This window comes from Diabrotica virgifera, chromosome 3, assembly GCF_917563875.1.
Source record: "Diabrotica virgifera virgifera chromosome 3, PGI_DIABVI_V3a".
In the NCBI taxonomy this organism is placed as follows: Eukaryota; Metazoa; Arthropoda; class Insecta; order Coleoptera; family Chrysomelidae; genus Diabrotica; species Diabrotica virgifera.
Genome location: NC_065445.1, coordinates 276,626,532 through 276,642,330, shown reverse-complemented (window position 1 = coordinate 276,642,330; position 15,799 = coordinate 276,626,532). Strand labels below are relative to the sequence as shown.

Genomic DNA, 15,799 nt, shown 5'->3' with positions numbered 1-15,799 from the left:
CAGGATTTCTTCATTTGTTATTCTTGTGGTCCAGGGAAATTTAAGGATTCGTCGATAGATCCACATCTCAAATGCCTCTAGCTTATTCATTGTGTTTATTTTTAAAGTCCAACCTTCCGTGCCATATAGGAGCACCGACCATATATAGCATTTTGTGAATCTTAATCTTAGGTTTAGGTCAAAGTTAGAGTTCGTAAAGACGTTTCTGAATTTCATGAATGCACTTCTGGCTCTTTCTATCCGACATTTAATTTCTATATCCGACATCCAGTCTTCACATAGCCAGGTTCCCAGGTACTTAAACTTTCTTACGCGCTGTACATCTTGGTTGTTATATGCTAGTCTTGCATTTTGATGTTGACATAATTGACGGCTGATTATAAGGCACTTCGTCTTTTTTATGTTGATGCTAAGTCCCATGTTCTCGCTATGCTCTCCAATTTTATTTAGAAGGTTTTGGAGGTCTTCTATATTGTCTGCTATTAAGACCGAATCATCCGCATATCGTATATTATTGACCCAGGTACCATTCACTTTGATGCCGCTTTCGCATTCCTCAAGAGCTTCCTGGAAGATACTTTCTGAATATAGATTGAACAGTAGTGGGGAGAGAATGCATCCATGTCTTACACCTCTGAGAATTTTTTGAGCTTGCGTTGTTTCATTATCCACCTTGACGACAGCTGTTTGATTCCAGTAAAAAGCCTCTTGCAACGAATGTCTTTTTGATCTATGTCGAGTTGTTTTAGTATATGTACGAGTTTATGATGTTGTACTCGATCGAAGGCTTTTTCATAATCTATAGAGCATTACATCTTTCCTTTGATCGTAGCAGTTCTGAGCTAGCACTTGGGTTGCATAGTGCTTCCCTGGTACCCAGACCTTTTCGAAATCCAAATTGTGAGCAACCAATAACCTTATCGCATTTTGTGGAGATTCTGTAGTGAAGAACTTTGAGGAACATTTTTAAAGAATGGCTCATCAGACTTATCAGTCGGTGCTCTTGACACTAGTAAACACTACTCACAGTATATTAATTTATTATCAACTCGGAGTACGACTGTAAAGAGTTGGTGTGCTAATGTACGTTCACCCTCTGGTGTATCTCAATTATCAATGATGATTGATCACGCAATGAAATCAGAAGTTCGAATGCCTCCCGATGTTTTCTGTGTATATAAATAAAAGAGAAAGTGTTGATATTATTTATGCTGAGTCGGCTTTGGCCATGAATTATGAATATGTAATATTGAATCGCTGACACCGCAGGATTGACAACTGGTACACTTGTGTGGAGTAATCTGGATCACGTAATATGTATAATAAACAAACGTGTGTTTGTTTACTAAGGACATTTAAATTTTAAAAGAGTGTGTCTTGCTCTTAATTGGATGCTTAATAATGGATGCTGTGAATCCCAATACAATTCTACGATATAACCACATCGCAAATGTTTCCATTATTCTGCATATATATATATATATATATATATATATATATATATATATATATATATATATATATCTTTGAATATAGACATATTCAAAGTTCACGATTAAAACCATGAAAAAGGAGAGACCCTATAGAAGATTATTACTCTACCTCTTACACGGTCAGCTAGTAATTTTTCCACCACTTTCTCCATTCTATTTACCATTTTTTGTTGTCTTTATGAATGTTCCATTCGTTTTTTAATTTAGTGTTCGCTCGTTCATACCCTGTACATTACATTTTCTTCTGATCTCGTCACTCCTTATTCGGTGTTTCGGCGTGTTTCCTGTAATTCCTCAATTCCATCAATGAAAAGGATTTCTGTTGTTTATAGCCCTCTATGCTTTTTGGTTATATCGGGTCTTGTTACTGGTGCATTCGCCATTATTAGTATTATACTGACCTTACAGATTCTTGATTTCATCTTACAGTTAATGCGTCTGCCATAATACTGCCATAAAGCGATATAAACGCATCCTGATAATCTATTCGCTCTATATCTCTATAGCCAAAATCAAATAATAATGCTATTATATGCTGATGATTTGGTCATTATTTGTGACTCGGAAGTTGAACTCGGTAAAAATTTAAGTTATCTAGAAAAACACAGTGACAAAAACCAGCTAACTGTAAATGTTGGCAAAACCAAAATTCTTCCATTTGCCCGAAGCGGTCAATTGGCAATAAAGGCGTTCAGTTCCTATATAAGAACGAAAAAATAGAAGTTGTTAACAAATTTGTATATCTTGGAGCCACCCTAACCACAACATCACTTTTTAATGCAATGGCCGATACAACAGTGGAAAGAGCAAAACACGCAATTGGTAACGTGATAGGTTTAATGGCTAAAACCAAAATGAATTCTTGGACATCTCACATCTCGTGTGCAACTTTTCGATTCGCTAGCTCAAAGCCTTGTTATGAACTGTGTGCCCGTTTGGGGAATGAGATATGCTGATCAGTTAGAAAGAATACTCAGTTAGTGATAGCGAGTAACTTTTGTTTAAATTTGTTAATAATTACTTATGTTCTAGACTAGTTGTTAGTTATATTCTGTACTTACTAAACTAATTGTTATAAAACTGTAGTTTTTAAAAACAATAAATGTCTATCTATCTATCTATCTATCTATCTATCTATCTATCTATCTATCTATCTATCTATCTATCTATCTATCTATCTATCTATCTATCTATCTATCTATCTATCTATCTATCTATCTATCTATCTATCTATCTATCTATCTATCTATCTATCTATCTATCTATCTATCTATCTATCTATCTATCTATCTAATCTATTCGCTTTTTGTACTTACTATTTTTTCACCGTCTCGAGAGCTGGACAGAGCAATCCCTAGGTATTTTATTTCCATTATTTTTTCAATATACTCCATCGTTTTCCAGTTTACATCTTATTGGTCCTTTACTAATTACTATTCTAGTTTTTTGAGTTGATGTCGTCATGGTAAATTCTTTTGCTCTCTTTTTGTCATTATTGTCCATTCTGAGCCTCTTCCTTTATTAACGCTCTTTATGACTTCATGGTGATTAGATTTAATAGCATAGAGCTTAGTAAATCTCCCTGTCTCATTCCATTGCCTGTATCTATAGGTTTCATAAGTTGTCCATCTATTCTGACTTCCATCCTGTTTTAATAGACATAAAAATAGAAGCTATTTTTAGTGAATTTATTTTATTATAATTGTTTGGTTTATTAAACAACCTAATAAACGCAACAAATTACTTGTTTTATCGGCTAACATGAAGATATAATCTATTTTTCAATGAACTCTTTACTCTAATGTTTTCCTATAATACAAAAATGCAATTACCAATAACCTTGTTTTGTGGCAATCTACGTGTACCACTTCCACAATTGCTCACCATATAAAGCGTATAGGTACTTATATCTGTATTCAACACATACCAATATTACAAAAATTTATACTAAAATCACAATAAAGATGCACTGTACCCTGTTTTTAAACTAGGAGGAGTAAGCGTTTAAATTAGAATTGGCATTAGAATAATCAAAAATGGATAAATAATTTCAATACTAGACTTGTCTCCACAAGTTGATTTTCGAGACCCAAAAAATCAACTTGTTTGTTAAAAAGTTGATATGTGCAATTTAAAAAATGCTGTTGTTACCGTTATATTAAATATAATATAAAATGTTTACATAAAATTTTTATGTATTTTGTAAAGGCTAATTTTTTTCGTTTAGCAATATGTATAAATGTGCAATGTGTAATTTCATATTTTCAATTTGTGCAATAAGAAATGTCCTCAAAATTGCTACTGAAAAATTTATTTAGTTTAATTAATTTATTTATTATTTAAGTTTTTTCGTTAATACCTTTGCAAGGAATAGATATTTTAATGTAGGTAATGTTACAGTATAATAATTTGTCTATTTCAGGAGTTTCCTGTAGTCAGCGGTGATTCCCAATGTTTCGTTTAAGGCAGAAAAAACATTAGAGTGGAGATGGCTCAATTAATTATCAAAAGTAAGTATTATAGTATTCTTTTTCTCATAGGCATCTTTCAGTGCGTCACAGTTTTTCGATTACTTTCTAACGCATTAAATTGTATGTATGTGACAGAAAAAAAGGCACGTCCGTGATTACAGACATTTATAACATTTATTCTAGTTGTCGATAAATGGCGCTATAATCGAAACAATTATTTACGAATTATATAATATATCTACGAATATAATCTGTACAATTTATAAGACTATACAAATCAAAGAAAATAGCGTTTTATAAATGCAATAAATACAATTGATTTGTTTTTATGCCAAATTGCAAATAAAATTTGACAACTGTCAGATTTAACTAAAATGTCATGTTAGAATAAATGTTGTCCAGAAAGCCACTGCGCATCCGCTAGGAAAAATATTCCGATTCGGATTTTTTGCACAATTTTACTCAAAAAGGACCCCTTTTAATAAATTTGCATGTTGCCAGGACCAAAAGTGGGTAAAAATTTTTTTCAAACGTTTTTTTTTTTGTTTTTCTCCTAAAATAATTTTTTTTGCATCTAACAAAGTTTTTTTAAGTTTTTTGGATCATTTCAAATAGAAAAGGTCTTTAGTGACTTTTCTCTAAAGTTGATAGTTTTTGACATATAAGCCATTAAAAATTTAAAAATTGCGAAATCGGCCATTTTTAACCTTCAGAAACTATGTTAAAAACTGAAAATTTCGATGTTGCCAAGGTCAGAAGATATTCTTTGAACAACGATTGATGAAATCCCGAAGAGTTTTTTGCAATACAATATCGAAAACCCCTTTGTTTTTTAATTGCCAATCAAGCGGGCGCTTTTGCATGCATGTATATGTAACATGCGTAATAATATGTGCGGAAAAATATTTCGATTCAATTTTTTTTTCAGAATCTTGCTTAAAAATATCCCCTCTTAACAAATTTGTATGTTGCCAGGATCAAAAAGTCAAAATTTTTTTAAACGTTTGTTTTTTGTTTTTTCCTAAAACTAATTTTTTTGCATCGGACAAATTTGTTTAGGTTTTTTGGACATTCCAAATAGAAAATATCTTAAGTGACTTTTCTGTAAATGTGATAGTATTCGAGATATAAGCGATTGAAAATTTAAAAATTGCAAAATCGGCAATTTTTAACCGTCAAAAACTATGTGAAACACCAAAAATTTCAATGATACCAAGGTACGTAGATATTCTAAGAATATCGATTGATGAAAACCCGAAGAGCTTTTTGCAATACAATATCGAAGACACCTTGTATTTGAATTGAAAACACGTTGTTGAATTGGGAAAGTGTGCTCTTTTATACAGGGTGTCCAGAAACTCTACCGACAAACGAAGACAGGAGATTCCTCAGATAATTTTAAGACAATTTAACCCAATTCACCTAGTCCGAAAATGCTTCCTAAGGGAGCTAGAGCTCTTTGAAGATGGCGTTATGTAATTAGTTTTTCTTAAATACTTCCAGAACGCTTCTATTTAGAAAAACGAAAATTAGTATGCGTATTTACTTTCCAAAAATGAATCGATTCAATCCATTGCGAATTTGTAGTACCGGTCATAGGCGTCCGTTTTGCGTAGGGCAATGGTTATTTTATCGCCTAACTTTTTTGTATTTAATTTTTAAGCATTTTTGACTCTGAATTATTAAATTGTGAGATATTCTAGTACTATAAGGTACTCTTATTTTAAGTCGATAGGATACACCGTTTTCTAGAAAAATCGATTTGAAAATTTTTCGTTCTTTGAATTAAAAAAAAGATTAAAAAAAAATATTTAGAAAGATGAAAGCTTGTACATTTATTTATATTCCAGAGATTGGAATATTCGATTTCATTAATGGCGAATTTCTAAAAACGGTCATAGGCGTCCGTTTTGGGTAGGTCAACAGTTATTTTATAGTATAACTTTATTGTCTTTAATTTTTAAGTATTTTTGACACTAGATTATTCAATTGTGAGATATTCGAGTACTAAAAGTTACTCTTGCTTTAAGTTGGTAAAATACATCGTCTTTTTTTTAAATTTTTTTTCAATTTTTTTTTCAAATTCCCAAAACTAAATACTTTCAAATCGACTTTTCTAGAAAACGGTGTGTCCTACCGACTTAAAATAAGAGTACCTTTTAGTACTAGAATACCTCACAATTTAATAATCCAGTATCAAAAATGCTTAAAAGTTGAAGACAAAAAAGTTATGCGATAAAATAACCGTTGCCCTACCTAGTTAAAGTGCTTGACACACTTTCAAACGAATTTCATCCAGAACGGGGTGTCAGACAGGGATGTATACTATTGCCACAATTATTCAATATATATGGAGAGCATATTATGAGAAGAAAGAACACTTGAAGGATGGGAAAAGGCATCTCAATAAATGGTCATAAAATAAACAACCTACGTTTCGCAGATGACACTTGCAAATAGTCAAGCAGAGCTGATTGATCTTATACGACTCGTTGAAAACGAAAGTCAAATATTTGGTCTGCAATTAAACATATCAAAGACAAAGATCATGATAGTGGATAGACTACAATTGATCGGTTTGAGGTTGTGAACTCATACTTATATCTGGGATCATTAATCACAAACACAGGGTCACTACAGGAGGAAATAAAATGTAGATGTGATCTAGCAAAAGTCGCCACAGCAAAAATGACCACAATATGGAAGGACTGTCAAATTTCAAGAGCGTTAAAGATGAGGTTGATCAACTGCTTAATATTCCCAATACTGACTTACGGATGTGAATCTTGGACCCTGAGAAATTCGGAAAGAAGAAAGATAGACGCCACTGAAATGTTCTGTTGGAGACGAATGCTACGAATTCCTTGGACCGACCATAGAACAAACAATTCGATTTTAAGAGAGCTTAAAGTTAGCCAACGGCTCTCCAGTAAAGTCTATCTCCAACAATTAAAATACTTTGGACATGTTATGAGAGCTAACACAGAAAACATGGAAAGACTCATTATACAAGGAAAGGTGGAAGGCCGAAGATCACAAGGAAGATCCCCAACAAGATGGATCGATCAGATTACAGGAATATGCAAAAGACCTATGCATGAATTAAAAGAAATGACCAGAGACAGAGATCTTTGGAGACGGACAATACACGACATCACGTCGACCACTACATTCCCTCCGGGGCGTCAGGATTGAAGAGAGAGAGCTCTACCCAAAACGGACGCCTATGACCGGTACTAGAAATTCGCAATGGATGTAATCAATTCATTTCTGGAAAGTAAATATGCATACCAATTTTCGTTTTTCTAGATAGAAGCGTTCTGGAGGTATTTAAGAAAAACTAATTACATGGCGCCATCTTCAAAGAGCTCTAGCTCCCTTAGGAAGCATTTTCGGACTAGGTGAATTGGGTTAAATTGTCTTAAAATTATGTGAAGAATCTCCTGTCTTCGTTTGTCGGTAGAGTTTCTGGACACCCTGTATAATCGAAATTAATAATATTTCATGATGACTACACCACTAAACAATATGAAAACAATTGGTTGAAGTTAATTGATATTAAAGCATTATTGTGGTGTTTTCTGGAAACCACTTATCTCATATAAAAAGATTAATGATGTATTTATTTTTTCTTTACATATTTGCTATTTTTGTTGTCATTAGCGAGACAAAGTGAATAAGGTTATGGGGAATTTTATACAGTGATGAGCGCGCTAATAACCGGCAAAATAGCTCAAAAGATGGAAAACATAATACATTGCGAAACAAAAAGAGATGAAACTAGTGGAGGTGGAAATTATCGTTATAAACGTATAAATTAACATTACATTACATAGTTTCCCACCTTTAGCCGTATCAGATGAGTATGACAACTGTCACTGTGACAGTAGAATTTCACAAAATACTCCTGTCACGGACATCTAAAGGTGGGAAACTATGTAATGTAATGTTAATTAATACGTTTATAACGATTATTTTTTAATTATTTTAACTTCCAATCGTATAGTAATATTTTTGATCGCGTGTTTAATTCTCTCCAATCAGATTAATATTTCATCGGTAATTTTCTACTGTAGAAAATTACAGTGAGAATTTTTTTAAGTAGATTGTTTCTGTTTAATGGCAACCTAGTCTAGTAAAATAAAATTACACTGCATGTAAATCAAAATGTAAATTCGTACAGGTTGAAACAAATTTTATATCAAAGTTTAGGTGGGTACAAAAGATATTTTCAAGAAAGTATCCAAATCATACAAGGGGATCATTGTTTAAATAATTAAAAAGGGGTCATTTTTGCAAAAAAATTACTTTTTTAACTGCTGAGGTCATTCAATTACCAACGAAGGTCTATAGGATTTTTTTCTGCAAAGTTGAAGAGTAAATATTTCTCATAAGACTTACTAAATTAAATTTGACCCCCTATTTATTTAAATAATTATATATAAAACTTTAAAAACAAATTTGCAAAAAATTATTTTTAGCGTTTTAAATAAGCACTATAAAATATCTTGTTTTACAGACAAAGTTGCGCTATGTTACCAGTATCAAGCAAAAAAAATTGGTCGAAAAATATTTAATAGCTTTTGAGTTATTAAATTTGTTTATTAAATGTTACTATATTTTCAATTGCAAAAACGCGGTTGTTGCCAAAGAAATATTCACCTGTATTAAATCTTATTATTTTTATTTTTATGTATATTTTCGATAAATGTATTGATAAATTTTAATTTCAATTAAACTGCCCCCTAAAATTGCATTTAAAAATAATTCAAATTTGTTTATAATTTGTTGTTTTAATAACGTCGCGGTGCGACGATAATTGGGTTCCTGGGAATTTTTCACTAATTAACAAATTTTTTTGTCTTTTTTTCCTCTTCTTTTTTTTTTCTTGGCATTGTATTACTACTATTGGCCCTTTTTGGGTTAAGTTTTATTAAGAATGTCGAATCTCTACGTTGTAGATTCTAGACCTAAAAATATCAAGATTGGTCTAAAATCACTTAAATAAAATGTGGCTACTTACTGAGTTACAGGGTGTTATATTTAAAAATTTAAAAATTATTTTCACCAAGTACTTTCAAACTATTTCACGTACCTATCCTTATCATACTTTACAGAAAGTGTGGGTACTATACAGTCTAATAAATTGTGATAAATAAAAGTTTCTAGCTACTACCAGAGGCGTACGACAGGGGCCAGTTAATGGTTGACCCTTCCCAAATGCTACGCCACTGAGGGAATTACTATTTTAGCGAAATTTTTCGATTCTCCAATACTTTCTATGTAAATAATATACTCTTTACTGGTAATGATTAAGTCATTAGTTTTCGAGATATTGGACGTTAAAAATGAAACGGCATAGTTATTTTGATTCATTCATTTTAAACTTCCAATATCTCTCAAACTGATGACTTTATCAATACCAATAAAGTTATTTACATACAAAGTATTGGAGAATCGAAAAATTTCGCTACAATAGTAATTCACTCAGTGGCGTAGAATTTGGGAAGGGTCAATCATTCACTATCCCCTGTCGTACGTCTCTGGCACTAGCTAGAAACGTTTATTAATCACAATTTAATAGGGTGTATAATAGCCACACTTTCTGCCAAGTATGATAAGGATACGTCAAATAGTTTTAAAGTACTTGGTAACAATAATTTTTAAATTTTTAAATAAAACTCCCTGTAACTCAGTCAGTAGCCACATTTTATTTAAAAGATTTTAGTTAAATCTTAATATTTTTAGGTCTAGAATCTACAACTCAGAGATTCGACATTCTTAATAAAATTAACCCTAAAGGGGCCCGTAGTAATATAACTCCAAGAAGAAAAAGAAGAAGAAAAAACGCCAAAAAAATTTTGTTAATTAGTAAAAAAATCCCAGGAACCCAATGATCGAAACGGCATTTCAAAATACTTAATCCCCGCGACGTTATTAAAAAAACAAATTATAAACAAATTTGAATAGTTTTCAAATGCCATTTTAGGGGGTAGTTTAACTGAAATTTGAATTTATCAATACATTTATCGAAAATATACATAAATATAAAAATATTGAGATCTTAAGCAGGTGAATATTTCTTTGGCAACAACCGCGTTTTTGCAATTGAAAATATAGTAACATTTAATAAACAAATTCAATATCTCAAAAACTATTAAATATTTTTCGACCAATTTTTTTTGATTGATACTGGTAACATAGCGCAACTTAGTCTGTAAAACAAGATATTTTATAGTGCTTATTTAAAACGCTAAAAATAATTTTTTGCAAATTTGTTTTTAAAGTTTTATATATAATTATTTAAATAAATAGGGGGTCAAATTTAATTTAGTAAGTCTTATGAGAAATATTTACTCTTCAACTTTGCAGAAAAAAATCCTATAGACCTTCGTTGGTAATTGAATGACCTCAGCAGTTAAAAAAGTAATTTTTTTGCAAAAATGACCCCTTTTTAATTATTTAAACAATGATCCCCTTGTATGATTTGGATACTTTCTTGAAAATATCTTTTGTACCCACCTAAACTTTGATATAAAATTTGTTTTAACCTGTACGAATTTACATATTGACTTTTTTTTATTTTATTAGGCTAACCAGTTTCCTAGTTTTGACAACTGTCACATTTAAGAAAATATTCATAATATACTTTTATAGTCAACTATTTTTAATGGGAATAAGCCACAATTTTACCAAAAAATGATTTTATTAACGTTTCGAAGCCCAAATAGGGTTTCGTTTTCAAAATACAAAATACTACAAAAATAAACAAAAATGTTGTTGCCAAGTAAAAAAATTTTCTAATAATTTATTTAATCTGACTCATTTATATTAGCAATTCAGACGTATATTATACATTTTAAAGTAGAAGACTTTAAAATGATATCGCCAATATTTATGAGTTGCGTTCCTGGGACGACTTACTAAAAGATAGTTCATTCGATTACATGAAATCAATCCAAAATCAAGAATATCCGTCACAAAAAAAAAATCATAGCATATGATCTGTCTTTAAAAAGACAACCAAATGCAACGATGACAGTAAAATTCTCGCGTTAGAGATTCCATAGTAAATCACGAGGGAAAACCAGGAAAAAACCTCGTGATAATATCCCGACATCGTAAGTATTTGGTCTTACATTTAATTTACTTTCAAAAAACTAATACCAAATTCTGACTTTAATATATTTAAATTATAAATAATATTAATAATATATAGATATACAATAAGTAATACTAAAATATAAAATTTGTACTCACTCGATATGTTATTGACTTACTAATCGTGGAATTTTCTTTCTATTTAAATAAAATTGTGGCTTATTCCCAATAAAAATAATTGACTATAAAAATGCCACAAGGAAATAGCTTCAGAACAAAATATACTTTTAGTTCTGCATCTAATGTCAAATTTTTACGAGGAGAACCCAAATAGGCAAATTTAAGCGCTCCATTTACTTCGGTAAGATTATTTCAGGAATAAAACTGTATTTATAAATAAATTAACTAATATTTTTTTAATATCTTCATGTAAATATTTGCTAAACTGTGTTTTTCCCTTTGACAAGTTGAAAAATGTTGTGTCACATTAATTGGGATGAATGTGACTGGTTTTGTATAAAGACTTGACTTTTATATGTAACTCTTAAAAAATAATCTTACGAATATCACACGACAGTAAGAATAAATAAGAAAATAATGCTTCATTTTTTCTCAAACTTGTTGTCATTGGGCAATAGCCACTCGAGTCCTGCGGGCCCTCGTTTCTAAAATTCAAAATCATGCCATTCTATAGTCTGTACATTTACCACACTCTTCTGTTTGTCAAAGAAAATTTCAATCAATTTGAAACTAATGCTCATCGACATGATTACCATACAAGAAATTCTAATAAGCTCCGAATACCCCAGTTTAAAACGTCAAGATTAGAAAATAGTTTTAAATTTATGGGAATGAAATTGTACAATAAACTTCCCGATGAAATGCAGGAGATTGCTAGTTTTAACAGTTACAAAAATAAAATCAAAAATTTATTATAAGCCAAAGGAGTTAGGTACCTATATAAAATTTTGTAGCTGAACCATGTTAGCTTGTAACAGTTATATTACTGTTCTACAATGTAAAATCATGTATATGACCTGTCCTATACATTTGTAAAAATGTCTTGAAAGGATCAATAAATATTTCTTTTCTTTTCTTCTTTTCTTACTGCCAGACAACAAATTTTCGAAAAGCTGTCGCATTATTGTCAATTTATTCTCACTCACTTGTGATATTATACCCGATAATTTCCACCTCCACTAGTTTCATCTCTTTTTGTTTCGCAATGTATTATATTTTCTATCTTTTGAGCTATTCTGCCGGTAATATTAGCGTGCTCATCACTGTATACAGTGATGAGCGCACTAATAATCGGAAAAATAGCGCAAAAGATGAAAAACATAATACATTGCGAAACAAAAAGAGATGAAACTAGTGGAGGTGGAAATGATCTTTATAAACGTACAAATTAACATTACATTACATAGTTTCCCACCTTTAGATGTCCGTGACAGGAGTACTTTATAATATTCTACTGTCACAGCGACCGTTGTCATACTCCTCTAATACGTCTAAAGGTGGGAAACTATGTAATGTAATGTTAATTTAGACGTTTACAACGATCATTTTCATCTCCACTAGTTTCATCTGTTTTTGTTTCGCAGTGTATTATGTTTTCCATCTTTTGCGCTATTTTGTCGGTTAATTAGCGCGCTCATCACTGTATAACATTTTATCTCTTTTATTATTTCCTCCAAGCATCTCTGTTCCTTGTAACTCAATGTATTTTTCTCTTTTCAGAATGTATACCAGTGCGAGCTATAATATGGATACTGTGCTTCACCTGCACATTATTCCTTTACATGTTAAGAATAAATTTGTCCATTATAATTCTGGCTATGGTACAGCCCATGACCAAAGGCAACACTACTTTTGTACCGGAATGTAAACTACTTAGGCAATCTACACACAACGAGAGTATCGTAGCTGAAGCTCTTCATTCTGACCCACCAGATGTAAGTATATATGATTTCTACATCATCATCATCAATTAGTCTATATTTGTCCACTGCTGAACGTAAGCCTCCCGAAAAATGTCCACCTCTCTCTATCTTAAGCTTCCTGCATTTAATTTGTGAGGGTAAAATAAAAGGTAAAAGAGATGTAGGAAGCAGACCTTCTGGTTACGAAATCTAAGGGAATGGTTTAGTCTGAGCCCTAACCGACTATTTAGAGCTCTGTAAGTAAAATAAGAATTGTCATAAACCAAATAAATTGTCATAAACCCAATAAACCTAAATACTTTAATATTTACACATGATATGGAAATTCTTCATCTCATTTATAAACATGTTAAATTATGTAAATACAAGTTGTAAACGTAATATGTAATAAATAGGCATAATTTGTTAATGTGGTTTGAAAAAATAAAAAAAAATAAAAAAAAATAATAATATTAAGAAAAACACAAAATAAAATAATAACAAAAAAAATAAACAAAAAAAAGAAAAAAAGGAACAAAAATAAAAAAGAATAGAAAAAAAAAGAAGTAAAAAAAACTGTTTCGCACAAATTAAAATATATATTAAAAAAACACAGTAAAAAAACAAAAAAAAAAATACACAATGTTCCAATGTATCTATAAAAATAAAATTGTAGAATGTACTTATGTTATAAGAAAATGACTATGAATCTGCAATCAATCAGAAACAAGTCTGGCTAATTGGCTCTGCCAAAGCCATTTTTCAAAAAAAAAAAAAAAAGAATTGTCATGTTGATATCCAACCTTGGATAGAAGTTTGAACCTTAAGAATAATTTATTTTATTTTATTTCAGTATGGTACTAAATTTGAATGGAGCACAGAACTGCAAGGATTGATTCTGGGATCTTACTTCTGGGGATTCACCATTTCCGCAATTCCTGGGGGAGTTTTAGCAGAACGATTTGGTCCGTCCAAATGTATCACCATCTCTTTCCTAGTGTGTGGATTTTTGACCTTATTAGGACCATGGGCTGCAGGTTGGGATGCCTGGGTTTTAATAGCATCCAGATTTTTGATAGGATTGTTTGGGGTAAGTCAACTGTTTAGTCATCAACTTTAAAATGTATAATATATGTCAATATGAATCAGTCAGATGAAAATAAATTATTAGAAGAATTTTTTTACCATAAACAACAAAAACAACAATTAAAGAAGAAATAAAGAAGATTGCCAAGGGTCACGAAAAACGACTCCACAACCATACAAACAGGGAAGTGTTAGAACTTTTAGATAATCAAAACCTAGTCCGCAGGCTCAAACGCACCAAACCTTTTGAACTTGTGTGATAGTGATAAATCTATAAAAATGTCAGTGTCAGTTTAAATTCGGACAGTGAACCTAGCCACAACAGTGATGTGTGCAACAATAATTATTAAATTCTAAGGTGAACCGTTGGGAATACCTAGGACAGTACAGTAGTAGATTAAGTTAAATGTAAAATGCTGGTTAGTCTTAAGATTAGGTGCATTGCTTATTTAATAAGTAAAAAAAAAATAAAAAAAAATAAACAACAAAAAAAAAATTTATTTAATTTATTAATTTATTTTGAGAACGATTTTCGAAGTAGAAATCGAATCATCAAAATAAACTTGTTTTAAAATAAAATTTTGGCTTACTCCCAAAAAAATAGTAAATTGTATTAATATGCCATAAGAAAGTGGTTTCAGAATAGACGAAGCTACGAAGCACTAAAAAGCCCAAAACCTAGGAATTTTGTGCAGTAAGATAAATCGTCATGCAACTTTTTGCATTCGATTAGAGAGAATGTCAGGCAACTTTGTGAACTAAATTCATCTAGGGCAAAAATTGTTGTGCATAAGAAATTGCATTTTAAAAGTGCATCCCGAAGAGGTGAAAATGAAAAAATTTAGAACTCGGGAAATATTGATGGAAATTAGTTGAATTTTTATACTCGGGGGTTTTGGGGATCGCTGAGCACGAATTTCATATCGGCGATGGTCTCCAAGGTACCTGGTGCCCCGGTGGAACTCGTCGCCTAGCGTTTTATGTTATGATCATTAAAAATCAGTCAATATCCATTACTATTGGGGTTTTTGGGGTCGCCGGCCACGAATTTAATGTTGGCGATGGTCTCCAAGATACCTGGTGCACAGGATGGAACTCGTCGCCTGGATATTATGTTATAATTATTCCAAATCATTTAAAACCACTACGCGGGGGGTTTTGGGGGTCGCTGAGCACGAATTTCATGACGGCGATGGTCTCTTGTTCACCTGGTGCCCTTCACCTGGTGCCCAGAGTGGAACTCGTCGCCTGGTGTTTTATGTTATAATCATTCAAAATCAGTCAATAACCATTACTCTGAGGATTTTGGGGTAGCTGAACAAGAATTTCATGTGTTCGATGGTCTCCAAGGTACCTGGTGCCCAGGGTGGAACTCGTCGTCTGGAGTTTTATGTTATAATTATTACAACATTTAAAACCATTACGCGGAGGGTTTTGGGGGTCGCTGAGCACGAATTTCATGACGGCGATGGTCTCCAGGGCACCATGTTCCTCGGAGACCATCGCCGTCATGAAATTCGTGCTTAGCAACCCCCAAAGCCCCCCGAGTAATGGATATTAACTGATTTTGAATGATTATAACATAAAACTCCAGACGAGTTCCATCCTGGGCACCATGTACTTTGGGGACCATCGCCGACATGAAATTCGTGCTCAGCGACCCCTAAAACCTTCAGAGGAATAGTTATTGACTGATTTTGAATGATTATAACATAAAACTCCAGAC

At 31.9% G+C, this 15,799-nt stretch overlaps 1 protein-coding gene across 1 annotated transcript in view; it reads left to right on the top strand.

The window, feature by feature from the left end:
* LOC126881732 (sialin-like) overlaps positions 1-15,799 on the top strand; it is an 81,107-nt gene that overhangs the window by 26,135 nt on the left and 39,173 nt on the right. The window contains exons 2-4 of the mRNA XM_050646194.1: positions 3,916-4,003; positions 12,806-13,020; positions 13,841-14,077. Of these exons, the coding sequence (XP_050502151.1) occupies positions 3,982-4,003; positions 12,806-13,020; positions 13,841-14,077 (474 nt within the window). The 5' untranslated portion in view covers positions 3,916-3,981. The remainder of the gene's footprint in view (positions 1-3,915; positions 4,004-12,805; positions 13,021-13,840; positions 14,078-15,799) is intronic.